General features: G+C 40.5%; 1 protein-coding gene across 5 annotated transcripts in view; it reads right to left on the reverse strand.

The window, feature by feature from the left end:
* bmp2k (BMP2 inducible kinase) overlaps positions 1-18139 on the reverse strand; it is a 37105-nt gene that overhangs the window by 7927 nt on the left and 11039 nt on the right. The window contains exons 1-15 of one of the 5 annotated variants that reach the window (XM_067519885.1): positions 16331-16449; positions 14211-14342; positions 13174-13279; positions 12349-12491; positions 10219-10340; positions 8466-8547; positions 6240-6372; positions 5644-5747; positions 5466-5545; positions 5200-5348; positions 4723-4907; positions 4030-4173; positions 2251-2453; positions 1719-1888; positions 1159-1266 (exon numbers count right to left, since the gene is read on the reverse strand). In XM_067519885.1, coding sequence (XP_067375986.1) covers positions 1159-1266; positions 1719-1888; positions 2251-2453; positions 4030-4173; positions 4723-4907; positions 5200-5348; positions 5466-5545; positions 5644-5747; positions 6240-6372; positions 8466-8547; positions 10219-10340; positions 12349-12491; positions 13174-13189 — 1639 coding nt within the window. In that variant the 5' untranslated portion in view covers positions 13190-13279; positions 14211-14342; positions 16331-16449. Of the gene's footprint in view, positions 1-1158; positions 1267-1718; positions 1889-2250; positions 2454-4029; positions 4174-4722; positions 4908-5199; positions 5349-5465; positions 5546-5643; positions 5748-6239; positions 6373-8465; positions 8548-10218; positions 10341-12348; positions 12492-13173; positions 13280-14210; positions 14343-16330; positions 16450-18139 lie in introns of those variants that run through there. The other 4 variants (XM_067519883.1, XM_067519884.1, XM_067519882.1 and 1 more) reach the window with 4 other exon arrangements.

The raw sequence follows: 18139 nt of genomic DNA on the forward strand, positions 1-18139 counted from the left end.
CATCTACTTTTCCTGATATTTTAAAGGAAAACGTTCCTAAGTCTGCAACCTGTGTTAGCATCTGTGCTGCAGACCTGCCAGAGACATCAGTCCACTGGGTGAGACTGAGTTTTGGACAACAACAGAGGTCTAGCACACAGACGCTAATGCAGGTTGCAGCTTGTTGGTTTTAGCAGCTGTGTGGGGGAGAGGTGAAAATACTACTAATTTAAAAAAAGATTTCTAATTCTAGACAAGCCTACAAAGGCAGGAATGAGTTCACAGGTTCCAGGTTCCTTGTGATCCTCCAGGATCGTTGGCCATAACAAAAGACATAAACCAATAACAAAAGCTACACCGACTAATTAACACTTTACTTCTAGCATTAAAGCAAAATACAGTGTAAAAAAAAAAAAAAAAAAAAGCCATAAAAAAACAACCAAAGGCCTACGATTCATGAATCAAGATCATGTTTGCAAAGCTGGGGCTTTTAATTAGGTTGCCTATGTGTTCAGTTCTTTAAAGCAGGATAGGACAACTGCATGTGAAGCTTTTTTTGACATCACTCAGCCCTAATTAGTTCCAGCTATGTTACTTGTTCTTCACTTCAGCCTCGTTATGTTCATATTGCTTTGAGTGCAAACAGAACGTTTTTTTGTAACATACGAGCGCAAAGTCCGCCGCTATGCATTTGTACCTTGTTGTAGCCATTAGTACTAGACTGGGGAAGTAAACCCAAACCCTAGTGGAGTTAGTGCCTTGCTTCACCCAGGGAGCTAAAGAGGAGACACAAACACTTCTTCCAGGAAACTTGCATAAAGGTTTGTTAGAGCACGGTGATCACCACCGAGCCCAGTGTAAGAAGTGAGACTGCAGTCAGTTCAGGAAATGCTTTGATCACTTCTCTGATTTACCAGATTCCCTTCCAAATTTAGTCGCAACAAAACAAAAATCCTTATCTCGGATTTTCATTATAATCTACACCGTCAACAGCACAGCTGATGTGCTGCATCACTTTGGGAAACAAAATGAAATCTGACTGATCTTTGTGGCATAGGAGATCCTGACTGGACATCAGGTGGGAAGAGAGGAGCTGCAAAGAGGACAGGAGAGGGCAGAGAGGGGGCACGTGGCTCCACAGTGGTGGGTCCTCGGGGTAGAGACTCTTCTAAGACTTGCCTGCGCTGGCCACAAACGGGACTGAGCCAAACAGATCCTCTTTAGCGGTAGAGGCGACAGGCTGCGGTCGGTCTGTTTCCGCGCTGGCTGTTCTCTCCACGGGCTTGTCTGTATGCAGAAAGTCACAGAGGGAAAGATACTTCAGACCCCTGAGGAAAGTGTTGTGTCAACCCCATGGTTGTAGAAATACATAAACACAAAGTCATTTGTAAATTAACAATTGAAGAAATGTAAATCTGTCTTTTGGTTTCCCATTTATACAGCCGTTAATAAAATATGCTGTATCCTACTGTGGTTTCACAACGGAATTTCTGCTGGAGATGTACAACACTTTTTAGTGTTCATTAACACAGGGTACAGAAATATATAAATATTTAAATGTATCAATTTACATTTTTCTCCTTCAAGAAAGTGCAGCAGTAACAAGAAAAAAACTCAAAAATACCTTCTCACATTGTTAAAAAACAATAAAATATAATAAAAAAATAAATAAAAAAACACTGCGAAATGGAAAATGGATTGAAAAACAATGTCAAGTAAAGGGGACATGAAACACTTGCTTGCTCTGAGCATGTCAAACTCCCGGTCGATCAGCTCCTCCGCTGTCAACTTCGAGAAGTTATCCTCTCCGAACGGGTTCCACAGAGACATGTCAGGGGGGTTACTAACTGTACTGTTGCAGCTCTGAGAGGGAGGGGTGATCCCATCCGGGGTAAGCAGAGGGTTTCTACTGTGGAGGGAAAACAAGAAAATGTAGCTGACACTAGGTCACACAGTTCAAACTCCCCTTTCAGAAAAGCACTGGAATTTTGAAATTATTCTGATTTTGTAGGAAGTAAAGGCCAAATGAAGATGAGATAGTCTGTTGTCAGTCAGTTGTGTGTGGGAAGACAAAAGCCACCTAACTTCATGTAACTTTACATGTTTTATAGAAACCTGAGGTTTTAAGGCCCCTTGGTTTTCTTTGTTTGTATGTGATAAAAACAAATTAAAATAGCATTATTTTGTTTAAGTTAAAAGATGTTTACTCCTACTCAGAAACCAGGATCAAACGTACTACCAAAACTACTTCAACACACTGAGGAACGTTACCTGGGGTTATTGTAGGACTGATCCACTGGTGATGGTCCTCCTATCTGGCAAGTTCCAGCAGTGGGTGTGGTTGCATTAAAAGAACCCAATGGGATCTGGAACTCAAGAGGGGAGGACATATAAGGGAGAGGCTGCTGAGCAGGATGATGGTGCTGCTGCTGCTGCTGCTGCTGCTGGACAAAAGCCTGTTGGTACTGGTGCAGCTGTTAAGGAAGGAAGAGAGGGAGAAGAGTGGGGAAGGGAATGAGGGACGGACCTTTGATTTCATGGTGCACAATGACGGCAACAAGATGATGAAATGTTTAAAAAAAAAAAAAAAAAACAGTACTGGATTTGGAAAGCTGGGGAAACAGTGGAGGGGAGGGATGAGGGAGTGAAAGTCAAACAGCAGGCAGGACACCGAACTAAACTAAAACCACCTGAAATACTGACAAATTTAAAGCTCCCTGGATTGTTTGGGCCACCTGGAGACACAGAAGATGGGAGACATTCATGCAAAAGAACTGCTTATTTATACACAGAGCAACATTCTGGGGCTGAGAGAAGCCAGAAAGCCACATACGGTAGAGCTGCCAAAGTCTGAGATCTCCAAAACTCATTTACAAAGTAATTTGTGTTCATTTTAAGTGTAAAGATACTGACAGTCTGTACTATGAAAGCAGCAGATTTTTCTTAGCCCATTACTGAAGTGAATGTTGTCGCTCACATGAATAACCTCAACTCTGTATAATCTCTGTCTGATAATTGTTCTTCAGATAAGACACATAAAACCTTTATTTAAAAAGAAAGCCGGCCACAATAAAAAAAAGCAGAATAGAACTACATAAATCTGTGAATATGAGGACTTCTTGTTTCCAAATGATCAAGATTTAAGATTCTAACCCAGGTTCTCTCTTTTTTTAAACATTCTTATTCTACCCTTCATTATTGTAATATAAAAAAAACACATCACATGACTGTTTTGCTTCTAAAATAGCAGAAATAAAGCTGCTCTGATGTCATTAAAGCATATGACCAATCTGCAGTCACTTAGCGAAGCTTCCTCATCACAATGAGGAGCAAAGAACACGCTGCTTTTAAAGATTCGGCAGGTTTCTTGGGAATAAGAACAGTAATTGTGAGAGGTGCTCTCTTCCCCTGCCTGTGAACCGCTTCATATGTCAGGATGTAACACAGAGGAAACTGCTCCATTTCACCCTCTGTTCTATCCCCTTGTGGCTTCGCTAAGACCAGATTGCCTCTGAAATAAAACAGATGGTACGCGTTCGATGGGAAACAGACTAAAAATTGCACCGCCCTAGCAGTGCGCATTTGGAGGACCTGTGTTTGTGTGTTTGATTCAGTAGCTGCGTAAATACTACTTTTCTGAATATTTGGACAGAGTCAGTGGGAAGTTTGAGCGTCTGCCTCCAACGGTGCCTGGCACAGACGCCAACTTACTCGACTGAACAGGACTGGCTGCCAGTGTTTGGAACAGAGAGAGCAATTTTAGGCCATCCTGACATTAAATGGAATATTCAGCTCCATGTAATTTCATGCTGCGTCTCCATGTGTTTCACTGTCATTTGCTCAAACTATTTATTGCAGTTTTGGATAAAGTCTTCTGCTCTGAACTTCTGTCATGATTTTGGATACAAGCACCCTCAAATGCTTGAATGGTCTTAAAAGGTGAACAAAAATGCAAATTTTGTTTGGTGCTTGTTTGTTTTAGTGCGGACGGCAAGACAAACTCAGACGTGCCAGCTGCAGCGCCAGGTTCATACCTCTGATAGAACTCACCATGGCTGCATACTGTGCCTGGGCCTGGGCCTGGGCCTGGGCAATCTGCTGCTGGTACATCGGCTGCATCATCATCTGTTGTTGCTGCTGGAGCAGGACTTGCTGCTGCTGCAGCTGAAGAGACTGCTGCACAGCCTGTTGATACTGAGCAAGGTTTTAATGAGATTAAACATCTAAACATTGGTTCCAGATTTACAGTCTCATTATATGTGTTATTCCTCAACATGCACCTTGTATCTGGGCCTAATCATTTTTAATTGAAAATGTAATTCCTTTCTCTGGACATTCCATTATTGTGGTCATGGTCCGTTTTATAAAATCAGGGTTACAATTATAGTACTTATCACTTAGCTGTTAGAGGGATTCTGCAATGACTGGTGGAGTATATTGCAAGATGCGCACAGCTGTATGGACAGTTCTTAAAGCTTGTTGTCACTGAGAAGCTGTACTGAGACATCGTGTAGATACAGACCATCTCTGTGAGTTTCTCTTTAAATCCTTCCAACCATTGTTGCAGTGAATCAAAGCTTCTGCTGGCCTCATTTAAAATGTCCCAAACTGCACTGGTCATGTGCAAAACTCAATTCTCGATGCACGAAGTAACCACGAAACAAGCACTAAATTAGAAACTTTATTTTCTTCTGTTGACTTCGATAATAATGTGTTGCACCTACGTAAAAGTGGCGTGTGTACCTGGAGGTATTGAAGTTGTTGTGCATTTGCATGTTGCTGCTGCACTGCCTGTTGTTGATGGTGATGTTGCTGTTGCTGCAACTGCTGAAGACGCAGGTCACCTGGCTGTAGCTGCTGCAGGACCCGGTGTTGCTGACTGCTGGGCTGGGGCTGCACGGATGGCTGCCCTGAGCCAGGGGTGGGAGCTGAGTGAACAGGTCCAGATTTACGACGATGATCACCACATTAAGCACTTAATGTGCTTAATAACCAGTATTAAAATGTAGAACCTAAAGGCTAAAGGTACAGTCCAAATATATTTGCAAATTCTTGCCTTGGACTTATTTAGTAGAATAATTTGGATTCTCAGCAGACAACATGTCAAATACATGCAAGACAAACTTTTCAAAGTCAAGTCTACAATAAACTCAAATATGTGCACAAAAACTCTGACCATATTTTTGTCTGCCAAAAATATAGAATAACTAATGTTTGAACCTTTCTGGCCATTGCTGACAGGTGCTGAAGGCACAGTCATTTTCACAGGGGTGACAGTGGTGGCGAGGGGCAGGACGTTACTGTTTGCTGCTTTCGGCCTTTGTCTGGGAGCTATTGATGTTTCCGTTGGGCCCACAGAGTCGGTTATCCTGGAAAGAAGAAATCAGAGTTGGACGTTCCTGAACCAATACCAGAAAACTGGGCCTCTCAACAAACTGCTGTATGTAAAGCAAGGGATTCCACTGATGTCTTCTTTCAAGCGGTACCTGGCTTTTGTCACACTTTTCTTAGCAGCAACCTCGCTGGCTGTCAGAGGCTCTGGGAGCGTTGTAGGGATGGGAGAGTTCTATTAAAAAATAAAATAAAATTAGAACAAGAAAATGAAATTTATGAAAATGACTGCAGAAGCTAAAACATCTTGACTGCTTTATTCCAGTGACTTACAAAAAGATTTGGCACTGGACAGTCTTTTCCAGCTAATTTGAAGGCAAAGTAGGACACTTGGTAGATGTCTGGTCTCTCCTCCTGGTCTGGTTCGAGCATATATCCTGGAAAAGACAGATGGGTCATTGGACTCACAATGTGGCACAGAAAAACAGGCTTATTACAGTGCACGTTCTCTCACTGGTCACTTGGTGGAGCTGTTGGTTCAACAATTAACAGAAGGAGGCTCCACCACAGAGAAGTGAAAAAACTCAAAGCAAACAAGGCTGCTACCACTGACAGTCCATGACTGGTTCAAACAGGCTCAAACTTAATAACAAAGCTAAAGACGGTTATACATTACTCTATGGTGACAGAGCATAAACCAATTATTGGAAAGTATCACACCAAAACAAGAGAGTGGGTGCAAAGTACAGTCCAGGTAAATGTAAATGTAGCTTCTTCACAGCACAAATGATGAAAGTCACACGCTGAATTCTGTGCAGTTGTTATTACGCCCAGCATGTGCCCACACGTGTCACGCAAGTACATAGACAAAGTGTTTTGCAAACAGAAAAGGCAAAGTAGAAGTTATTCACCTAAAGCACCACACTTACTGATTAAGCAGTGCAACTTGAAGGAGAATTTGGAGTTATCTGGAACGATAAAGGTTCCGTCACAAATGGCAACTTGACTCTCCCCAAATGGAAGTGTGAAGAAACACAGCTTGTACAACAAGCATCCAAGTGCCTGTGGAGAAAATAGAAATATTCCTGATAAACACCTGAACCCATCAACTGTCAATGTTGGGAATTGCTTTAAAATTGTAAATACTTCAGTGGATCACAGCTTAAAAGTTTAACACCTGAGAAAAGAGGAGCCGATCAAAGTAAGCAACACTGAATTCTACGAAACTGCATGCATCAACCCACATTAGTCAGGATTTAAGGTACTTCCCTCCCTATCTTGACAGTAGGGAAATGGGGAAATTACCTGAGTTCCCTGCTGATTTTATATTCAAGTTGGTTTCAGTAAATAAAGAAAGTTTAGCTCTCATTTACTAATGGAGGATTCTTGAACTCATTGTAGAGACACAAGCAGAAAAAAGGTGTAAAGAACTGTTTCATTTTCAGTTACAATCTACAAGCTGCATTTTATTCAAGGTTTGGAGAACTATCACTGACAAGAAATACACAGGCAGAATAGATTTCCACAAAGCACTTAAACTTGTCAAGTACAGTCCATCCTTAAGACAAGCGAAACCTTGACCTGGTCAAAGGTTGGAAAGAATGGATAATAGACAGTAGGTCTATCCGAACAAATGAACATACAAAAAGTGCTCTGCTTCCAAGTCACGTATTTAACAACTATATCTGGCTCATGTTTTTTGCTGATGATGCAGTTGGAGATGAAAGAGACTTTGGAATTAGCTGCAGTATTTAGGGAATGTTTTACTTTAAGCGCTTTATCTGAACACAAAGATTCTTCAGTTACCCACTCAAGCTAATCCAGTCTGATATTAAACTCCTATTCTGAATAACACATTATATACGCCAACGAGCCCAAAATTCATGGATTGATGCTAAAGACATTTGTATAAAAGGCAACGTTTACAAACAGCAGAGTTTTATCACAGATCTAAACATAGAACAGGAAGTGCAAACACTGAGTTATTAACAGGAAGTTAGCGTTTGTTGTAGGTCCCATATAAGTTTTGCTCCTACAGCCAGAAGCAAATGTAGTAGACATTGTTACATTTTCAGCACTAAATTGGATTTTTTTTTTTTAAATCTATTTTTTGTACCAGAACAAGAACAGCTGACAGTTTAACAATGTTCTTTTTTTTGGTCTTGATTAAACTGTGGGAAAAAATAAAACATTTCAACGTGCACAATGTGTCCCATCAAAAGCCTGATCTTTACAAGTTGGCTGTTTAAAACTCCCTGAGTTTTAGTGCATCAATTTACACTGCTCCTCAAAATGGCTGCATTCCAAGCCCTTGTTGCTGCCGCTCAGCATCAAATCAGCAGAGAACAATTTCACACGAGCTTATCAAGGTCTTTAACTGGGCTTAATTATCTCAAAGCAGGGAAAGAAAACAGGCAGCACGGAGGGAGGGGAGGGGAGGGAGGAGTGTTGGCTTTGTTGTGAAGGACTTCCCTCATTGTTTTATGAGGAGAGAGAGAGAACCTGTCAGGGCAGACTAAAGCCCAGGACAGAGTGCTTAACATGGAGGGAGGGAGGGAGACAGCTCTTTCACACAGGCTCTGAAATACTGAGCTTCTCCAGATTTTACCAGGAGGCAGTGTAAGGATGTGAGAATGCAGATGTCCCAGACGTTACTGCTCTTTCCCAAATTGCCATGAGGATTTCAAACAAATGATTAGGCATGTTTCTACCAGGAAACGGCCATTGAGTGTCCCTTTTTTGTTTGGATGCATGGCTTCAATGTACTGGAAGCAAAAACAGTTTCACGCAGCAAACGTTTTCTATCACGTTGTGCCTCCTGTATGCAATGACCAGGCTCCATCCCTCATTAAATTCAAGTGGGGTTTCTCCCCTTACAACGCTTCTGACTGGAATGCAATGCGATGTCTGAACCTGATTCCCTGGAAATTCTGGAGTTTATACAGTATGTGAGGTCAGCGACACACACACACACACACACACACACACACACACACACACACACACACACACACACACACACACACACACACACACACACACACACACACACACACACACACACACACACACACACACACACACACACACACACACACACACACACACACACACACACACACACACACACACACACACAGAGAGTAAGACCTTACCCATATATCAGCCTTAGTGGTGATGGCTTTCCCTGCGTACAAGTTAATCATCTCTGGCGCCCGATATGAAAGGGTCGTGTATCTGTGAGAAAAAGCAAGAGGAAGTAGTCAATGGCAGGTCCATGTTCAAATGACTGAACAGCAAGTGACTATAGTAATTAAGGACTTTTCCTAAGATTGTGATACACATTTGTAGTATTCTAGGGGTCTAATTGTTGCCTTTCTGTGTCATATTACTGTTTTACATTTAAAACATATGAACTGAATTAAAACAAATCCTACAGTTACAGGGCTGAAAGCTAATCAGTGATCTTTAATCCACTAGAAGAGATCCAGATCCTTTTTTTAATGTCATAATGTTTTTATTTTTTCACGATCCAATATCAAAACAGTGTTTCAGCAGCTTCAACATAAAACCAGTAACACAGCCCCTAATATTCTAAAAAAAAAAATCAATTTTGCATTATGTACTTCTGCTTTTTAAATCTACTATATTTGCAACCACTTTTGCTATAGACAGATTTAATTTGTGTAGTGCTACTTACTGAAAGCAAATATTCCTAACTGCTTTCACTTCTGCACTGACATAACGTGTGCTTATATTTACTAAACTAGCTCAGTGTAAACCCGAGCCAAATGTTGGATTTAATTTTCTATTCAGTCAGTCAGAGTAAAGTAGCTGATTATCTGCACTAAAACCCAGCTGAGATTATTCAACATGGCAAATACAGCGTGAGCCATCACAGAGCATGGACCTGATGGTTTCCGTATAACCAGTGTCATATACTGCCGATAAGGACCACATATCATCCTTTATTGCAGCTGTAAATGTCGGACAGTTGACAGGCCAGAGCCGACCGAACTGCTGTGATTTGACTTTCAAAGAGCAGCTAAAGTACATAGGTTGCTACCACAAAGTATTATCACACACTACAATTTCCATTACACCTTCATCTGCAATGGATTAATAATGTAATTGTTTGTCTCTCTCTCTCTCTCTCTCTCTCTCTCTCTCTCTCTCTCTCATAAGCTTGTGCAGTTGTACAGCTTGATTTTTCAGGCACTGAACTACTCTAGTGTGCTGCCAGTGTAACCTGAAGGCTCACAGCTTTGCTTTTAGACACAAATAAACAGACACACAGTTGCATGGTTGCACGCAACAACATATTAGATGGCAACACACAGAATTTAGCTTTGTTAGTTTTATCCTAATAAATAGATCCTACACACAGTCCATGGAACTAAACTGAGCTTTTCGTGCTTTCCAGTATGTGAAACCTGTGTTTCAGACAGTTTTTGCAATTTTGGCACAAACCACAAAATTGCCTTGTTCTTGTGTTTGTGTGGCTACACTGAAATCAAGAGAGAAAAAAAGGAGGTTTCCATAATTATTTTCTGTTTTTTAGCTTCTGAGTTTAACTGCTTTGAAACTCTCTGGACAAAATTGTCCATCTCATAATCTGTTATTGTAATCTCGAGACATTAGTTAACCCATGAGCACTTAGTAGCACAAACTCTGCTCTGGTTTGCAACATTAGACATTACAGTCTCAGAAGTACAGCCACTATGGGGGGCAGAAACCAAAACTGAAACTACGTTCATGTGTCAATGCAGGTATAGTCCCTACATTTCTGCAAAGATGTAAGGTAAATTTACCACTATAAAAACCCCAAAAAACCAAAGAAGATCAGAACAGAGAGAGATCAGATCTCTGTCTCTCTCTCTCTCACACACAAACACACACACGCCATACTTCTTAATCTCGTCCTCCACGGCGGTCACACCATCTTTATGTGGCAGCAAAACTTTGTGAGTGGCACTTCCGAAGTCACAAAGGACATAACTTCCCTGGTCGTTAAGCAGGATGTTTTCCACCTATATATAGAACAGACACCTGTTTTAGACTCTTTTTAAGAGCAAAATCAGCAGAGAATGATATGAGCAATGACATAATGGAAATAATGGAAAGAAATTAAAGCAGATGGAGGAAAATGAGAAAACAAACAGGAGGAAAAGAGAAAAAATGACAATGGCTGAAAGTGTCTTAAAAAGCCATATGATGTAAAATATAAAATCTGAAAATAAAAGCCAATAAGGGATTTGTGGGAGAGAGGGACAGAAAAAAAAAGTGAACCAAGAGATTTTAAACTGTCCAAGCAAAAACTGAAGTATTGAAAGAGACTCAAGAGTGTCTAAATACTGTTGACAGCTTAGGGTTAAGGGGCTTTTTTTTTTGCAGTCTCACTTCCCCTGGCGATGCGTGACTGGGCCTCCATGGGCTTTTGTGTCCCTGCAATGTTATGTAAGCCATGTAGGCTGAAGAAATAGACAGCAAACAGAGGACAGGCCTGTGGAGCTGAAGGGACCGCGCTGTTTAGAGGCTTGTCCAACTGGACAGAGTACAGCGGCCCACTGATGGGGCACTGAGGAGAATTCAGGCAGGGTGGGAAATTACTGCCGGTCTCCAAGCATCAGCAACATGAGGGTTAATGGGGCTCATAGCCACTCTTGCTTTTAAAACCCGCCCTTAAAGCCAAGTTAGCTGAAAGTTAGGGAGGAATTCCAGTATGTTCCAGCTACTGTGACCTGCACAAAGAGTATGTTTGGTGCTCAAGCAGAAGTAGGTGTAAGAAAACGAGGAAAGGGAGGTTAGTGAGCCACAAACTGGGACTAACGGATGACAGGAAGTAGAGGAAGTAAGAGAACAAGCTGGCAAATGAAGCAGAGGAGAATAAGAGGAAGCTGAGGAGTTTTAACCAACAGAAAAGTGAAACCAAAGCAAATCGCTGCTCTGCTTCTTCTGCTGACCAAGCAGATTTTCATCACTGAATTTCAGAAACATCACCTGACATTAAATTTTATAAATAAATAAATATTCAAGTGAATCTACAAGTTCCTCTTTTTTTAAATCTGCCAACACGATAATGAAATATTTTATTTGATGATGCCTTTCAAAACACCCAGGGACACATTAAAAACATCAAATGGAAACCTACCACTCATTCAAATCATTTGGAAAATACTGAGAATTTGTTTTTCGGGAGAGCTTCCCGTTTGTGGGTGACAACCTTTCTTTAACTGCTCACGGCAAATCCAGATATTCTTTTACCGATTCTAAGCCCTTCCCCCCCCCCCCCCCCAACAAGCTCACTGCAAGCTTTTACCATCACACTGCTAAATGTTTTGGCCAGGAGTCCAATGGTCAAAAGGTTAGTGAGATAACAATCACAGTGCGTTCATACACATAAACTAGCTAGCAGAATCTGGTCTCTTTTGAATCAGATAGACTGCCACATACACCAGAAATGGCAGCAGTCTGTGGCACAGAATATCTGCGTAAAGTTCAGGTTACTCAAAAGCTTTGTTCAGCTGCAGCAGATGAATAATCTCATGGTACACTGTGAGCATGGCTCACATTATAGTAAGGAGAAGACACTGTTTCATGATTTTCTGCGGCCTGTTGTAATGCACATGCACAATTGCAAAAAGCTGATTAGGAGTCTGGTAAGAAAATCCCCCCTCTAAGACAAATCTACCTGGCAAAATCAGATTTCAAACAACTGTGACCTGGTTACTGAAGTCCACATAAATGCAATAAATAAATAAATACAGACAGATAGCTAGATAGGCTGGCCAAGCCTTTTAAATCTGTTTGTATGAACATCCTATTAGTCAATTCACTTTTTACTTACTGCTGTTCTGTATTCATTTTAAAAATCTCTAATTCGATATCTTTGGCTTTTTGTTGTTGACTAAATAAGCAATTTAAAGAGATCAACTGGCGTTTTCACTGATATTTTATAAAATTTGAATCATACAATTAGTTAAATCGAAAATGTACATGATAGGACAGAAAAAGAAAAGCAAGAAACATTTCCTTCACCTTTAGGTCTCTGTGGATGATGGGCGTCTTGCATTGGTGTAAACGGGCTACGGCCTCACAGGTGTCACAAAAGATGTGGAGGACCTCGGCCTCACTGAAGCCTACACTCAACCGCTGGTTCATCTGCTTCACCACCTGACCCGCTGTAGGAGAGAGGTAGAAGGAACCTTGAGTACTGGATAGAGGTCACCAGTGCAGGCTGGGAATCCAACTCCAGCCAGTCTGTACAGTGTTTCAAAGTCCAAACATGGTTGATGGTTTATTTGTATGTTTAAAGTCTCAAGTTGTGAATTACATTTCTGCCCTTAAGCTAAACTTCAACTGAATAATACTCAATATACACACTACAGCCCATGGTAACCTAATGTTTACATATCTGATATTTTAAATTTGAAACAGCAGGTGATGTTTCAGTAAATGATGAATGCTTTTAGCAGAATGTTTTAAATAATATGGATCAGAAAGTAAACTCTAATTTTTTAATACAAGTAAACTAAACAGGTCACATTGTAAAGGCTTCATCTAATCTGTATTAGTGAGCAGAAACTTTTTTACATCCGATAAGAGGTGAAAAGGTCAGTAAGCTGCCATAATGAACAAAGTAAAAACAAAGGCCAGTTATTGCACAGTTATACACACATTTTTTTTTATTTATATACACATGAAGTATACACACACACACACTATATATTTACTGAGTTTTGAATACTACCAAGTAAACCTGACTCAAATAAAATCTGCAGCCTTTAAAGAAGCTCAACTGTGAATAAGTACAAACTAGCCATAGGATGGTTTCAATCTTGTGAATGTGGAGGGAGCCGTTACCTTTACAGTATTCCATGAGGATCAGAACCTCCCAGACGCTGTCTGACACAGCACTGATGGCAGAGTCCAGGTAGCCGACAATATTCTTATGGCCTGACAGCTCCTTCTGCAAAAGGGATAAAATGATAGCAGTTATAAGACACAAAGAAAAAACCTAGTCAAGAGGTACTGAATGGGAAGGAGGTGAGCTAGAGCCTGTGCATCACCAGAATTTGACTGTAGATCCTTTTGCAGGAACTTCAAGAACAGCAATTACGTAGTAGCAGTTGAGGCAATTACAAAGACAGACCCAACTGTGTAGATAAAGTACTGAATAGTGAGGGACGCTGCAACTCGGACAATTTCAAACTGTAAATTGTAACAGGCCTATCCTTTTTATTCATGGCTTTTAAAGAGGCACAAGCAAAAATGAATAAAGTGCATTAAATGACAAGCCGATCATATTAGATCAGTTACAAAAATAAATCAATAGTACTGTCTAAACTTGCAAGCATGAGTCAGATTAGTTTAGGACACAAAAACACCACAAGAAAAATGTCCACTGTGAAAAATAAGCTTTGTTTACAGCGCTCTGTTTGGGATTTAAGATTGAAGGTTCAAACAACTTTAATTATCCCAGGTAAAAATAGGTTACTGTCTATTATCAGAGTAAGTCAATAGAAACCCTGTGCAGATCTGCATGAAATAACAACAACAAAAACTCCCAGTGCTTGTACCCGTCGGGAAAACAATCAAAAAAGTTCAACATCTACCTGGATTCACTCCAGTCTTTGCAGTCAAGCTACTGTGTGGCCAGAAAGCTTTTTGTATTCTTGCACCATGCTGATGTCTCAACTCCACTAATCTTGCTTATTTGAGAGAATAAATCAAGTTAAAGCATCACAGAGTTTGTATTTGTTGGTTGTTAAATCCCTGCACGAGAAGAGAGACGTCTGTGTTGTGGTAACCGACACACCTGGGGCAGCGTCCCAACAGGCCAGGACGGTTTCATTGTTTAAGGTCAGTCGTGTGTGTGGGTTTGTGTAGGTGAGTATTACACATTGTTCCAGCTGATGAGGCAGTGAACAGACACAAAAAGCTGGCCAAACAGCTTAGAGTGAGCTGTTCACTGACATACTGGGGTCAGACGTTCAAGATGAAACATCTGCTGTTGTCCAAGTCATATATGTCTGGTAGATTACAGAAAAAAATGACAATATTTTATTTTGAATGACATAAAACACCTTGAATTATCAGATGTAATTTTGTGAGCGTCAGTTCCCTGCGATAGATTGAAAGAATATGTCACTGGAGCAGGTGCATTAATGCAATGTCTCCCTGTACACAGCAAAAAACCCTTTATCTCTTGCCAAACTGGAAATGCTAGAAAAGGGGGCGTGTTCAAAGATGGAATGAAGCCATTTATATGCACCTTGCTTTGTGGGAGAGTGTGTCTTTATGGGGGCTCACGTCCCATTAGAATATGGAATTGTGTTCTTAAATTTTATACCAGAAAACTGACAAGGACATTGTCAGATAATCAGCAGAGAGTCTTCCTGTGCATACTAAGCCATTGCCAAGTAAAGTGGCTCTAGATGGAAAAAGTGGAATTGATGATTGAAGTGGGTTGAAGATCCATGGAAAGAAATTGCAATTGAAATCAAGAAATAACCTCTACAGACTCAGAGTCTGAATGAGAAAGCTCAGACATTCCCCAGATTCCATTCTACGAACCCCAAAGTGCACAGTTATGGGTAAGTAGAGTGAGTGAGTGAGTGAGTGAGTGAGTGAGTGAGTGAGTGAGTCCCACATTAAACACCTGTGTTTCCCTCAGCATCATTTTTTTGCCTCCCACATGCTCTAACCAGGCGCCACCCCCCTCACGTAACCAAACAGAGATTCAGTGCCGGGAGTTCATACAGTCATGGCCAAATAAAATAGTTCCAATTGCAAATGTTCTGGTATTCACATGCTTATTGTTTTTGTTTGCACTGGAAGAACACACACAAAAAAATAAAAAAAAAAATAAAAAAAAGAGAAGAAAAGTCAAACTTGATAAAAATTCACACTGAACTCAAAAATGGGCAATACAGTAATCACACTTGCATACAGTTGAAATGGAGAAAAGTTGACTCAACCTTTGTGTTGTGTGTTACACTGAGCATGGAGAAAAGAAAGAAGTGGAAAGAGGCATCTGTGGATTTATGAGAAAAAAATCTGAAAAAACATGGACAATCTCAAGACTAAATCTCAAGAAGTCCATCTCCAGAGATCTTAATGTTCCTGTGTCCACTGTGCGGAATATCATCAAGAGGTTTCCAGCCCATGGTACTGGAGCTAACCTCCCTGGACATGAACAGAAGAGCAAAATTAATGAAGAATTACAATGAAGGATTGTTGGAATTTGGGATAAAGAACCCAGATTAACTTCCAAACAAATTCAGGCTGATCTGCAGACACTATCTGTCGCCATCTGAATGACAAGGGGACGCTATGGTAGGAGACCCAGGAGGACACCACTGCTCACACAAAGGCCAAAATTTGTGTGACAAAACGATTTATTTATGTGACATTATGTGACAAAACCACAATCCTTCTGGCAGAACGTACTGTGGACAGATGAGACAAAACCAGAGCTTTTTGGTGAAGGGCAATCATGGCTGAAAGAGAAATGAGGTCTTCAAAGAAAAGGACATGGATTATTGTCCAGCAGGACAATTATAATTGTTCCAAGGGGCGTGCAGCCAAAAATTAAGTTAAAGGTGCCAATAATTTTGTCCAGAGCTATTTTTTTGGTTCTATGTTGATTTTTTTTTTTTTATCAAATTTGACTTTTCTTCCTAGTTTTTTTTTGTCATTCCAGTGCAAACAAAAACAATAAGCACAATAAGCACGATACAATGCCGATAATTTTGGCCATGACTGTATGTGAAAAGGCCTCAGTTAAATAATTGTTTTTACAATGCAACTTAAAGATGTGATGGTTAGGCTCAGTTTGCAATATCTTAACTTTATCTTCAGTCATTATTAAAATTTGTGTTATTCAGAACTAACGTGCAGTTAGCATATTTAAGATAAAGCTTATGCAATTAAAAAAAAAAAAAAAAAAAAAAAAAGCGGAAGAAAGTTAAGAGATACCATCTCTACAACTACAGCAACACTGTGATGCGGCTCTCACCATGATAGTTATCTCCCTCTTGTAGACATTCAGGTCTGGGACGTTGTTGACGTACATCCTCTTGAGAGCACAGCGGACACCACTGTGTGTACGAGCCAGAAATACCACAGAGAAGCCTCCTAGAAAGAGCATAGGATGACAAATTAGCGAACTGAAGTTCTATACACATTAAAGTCACTTTATGTAGTATGGTAATAGGGTTGTGGAAAAATGAATCAATGACAGTAAATTTGGCAATGCTCACATGAGACTTGATTCTGCTTTGCATAGAAAAATGTCTGCTGAATTAAAGAGGAATAAACTGCAATTTCTAACTGATCCTTTTTTGCGGGTAGTGCAGAATCCATAACAAATTCTCATCTTCTTTTCGAAGGTTGATGAAGAAAAACAAAAGCATTGATCAATAAAATTTAAATATTTATGAAAAGTGAACAACAGCTAACTCATCTTATTTCACGGGCTATCAGGCTAAGCTTGTTGGGCCTGCATTCGCCTAATTCCCACTGGGTCTAATCCTGAAGTAATCCTGAATTTTTTGCAGTGGAAAATACAGTCAGATTTTACCAGAGTAACATATGAAGCTGATTTCTACTGTGTGAGTGTGTTGACAGAGAAAAGGTCTTTAGCTGGGGTGGACAGTAGCTGCTGTCACTGCCCTGTGTGCCTCTTTAGCTAAATTGACACTGTGATGGGACAGTCCACTAACTCATCGGAATGGGTTCACAAAGCCACTGAGAGGCATCAAAACCCACCAAGAAGACAGGATAAACAACAATGGTGGGCTTAATACCAAACAAGCAACAGCATGCATCTGGATTGTGAAGGAGCAGAAGGGGAGGGTTGTAAAACTCAGTAAGAGGCACAAAGGCCTTGACTGAATACCATGTTCAAACCGAGGATTTATTTTGCACAGTCCTCCCAACACCACCGCCTCTGAAATCCGAGTACAACTAATTCCAGCATGTTAAACTGACGTGTCCCTTTAAGAACAGTAAACAGAAAATAGGAGGACCTGAAAGTCCACTTAGGGTTTGTTTGTATTTAGTCGTAACAATGAGTAACTGCAAAGAGTAACTGCAGAAGTTTTATGAACTTAGAAGTGGTGACCAATATCATTCTGCAGCACTGAGAGATGAACAGGCAGCTATGTAGACAAAAAAAAATAAAGCAAAACCAACATGCTACGCATGCAGCGATAATAAAGCATAAGAAACTACCACGAACCACTAACAAAGTGATAGCAAGGCTTGTTCACATCTATTCAGTCTCATCAAGTGTGTTGGCCTCCTTTAAATAACACCAAGGATCAGTGCATCAGTATCAAGAAAAACAACAAACATTTTATTAAAACTGTCATGAGACCAGGTTAGTTGTTTAGCTGCTGAATGGCATTACCAACACAACAAATTACATTCAGCAAAATCCTACTGCAAAGGTAAAATCTATCAGCGAAGTGACTTAAAATGTCAGATCTGAATAATGTCAAAATGATATGAAAGCAGAGAGAAAAGATGGTAATATTTTCTGCATTTATGAACGAAGCACCTCAGCAACTGTGTCTGCAGACATGCTGCCATTGTAAAAAAAGATCATATGAAGGCAGAAATATGGCCAAGGCAGTTTACATCCGCTGGATGCCGTTTACTGATTTCATGGTTAGCTTGATGGTCACTCCAAACTGCAGGGCTGGGCTAAAAATGATGTTCTGTATCAAGGCAGAGTCATCTGGTGAAAGAGCTACGTCTTAAACAGCAGGATGCACTAATTTCTGCAAGCTGAAACCCAAACATATGTGATACAGAGTCTGGT

Source organism: Channa argus, chromosome 11 (genome assembly GCF_033026475.1).
Source record: "Channa argus isolate prfri chromosome 11, Channa argus male v1.0, whole genome shotgun sequence".
NCBI lineage: Eukaryota > Metazoa > Chordata > Actinopteri > Anabantiformes > Channidae > Channa > Channa argus.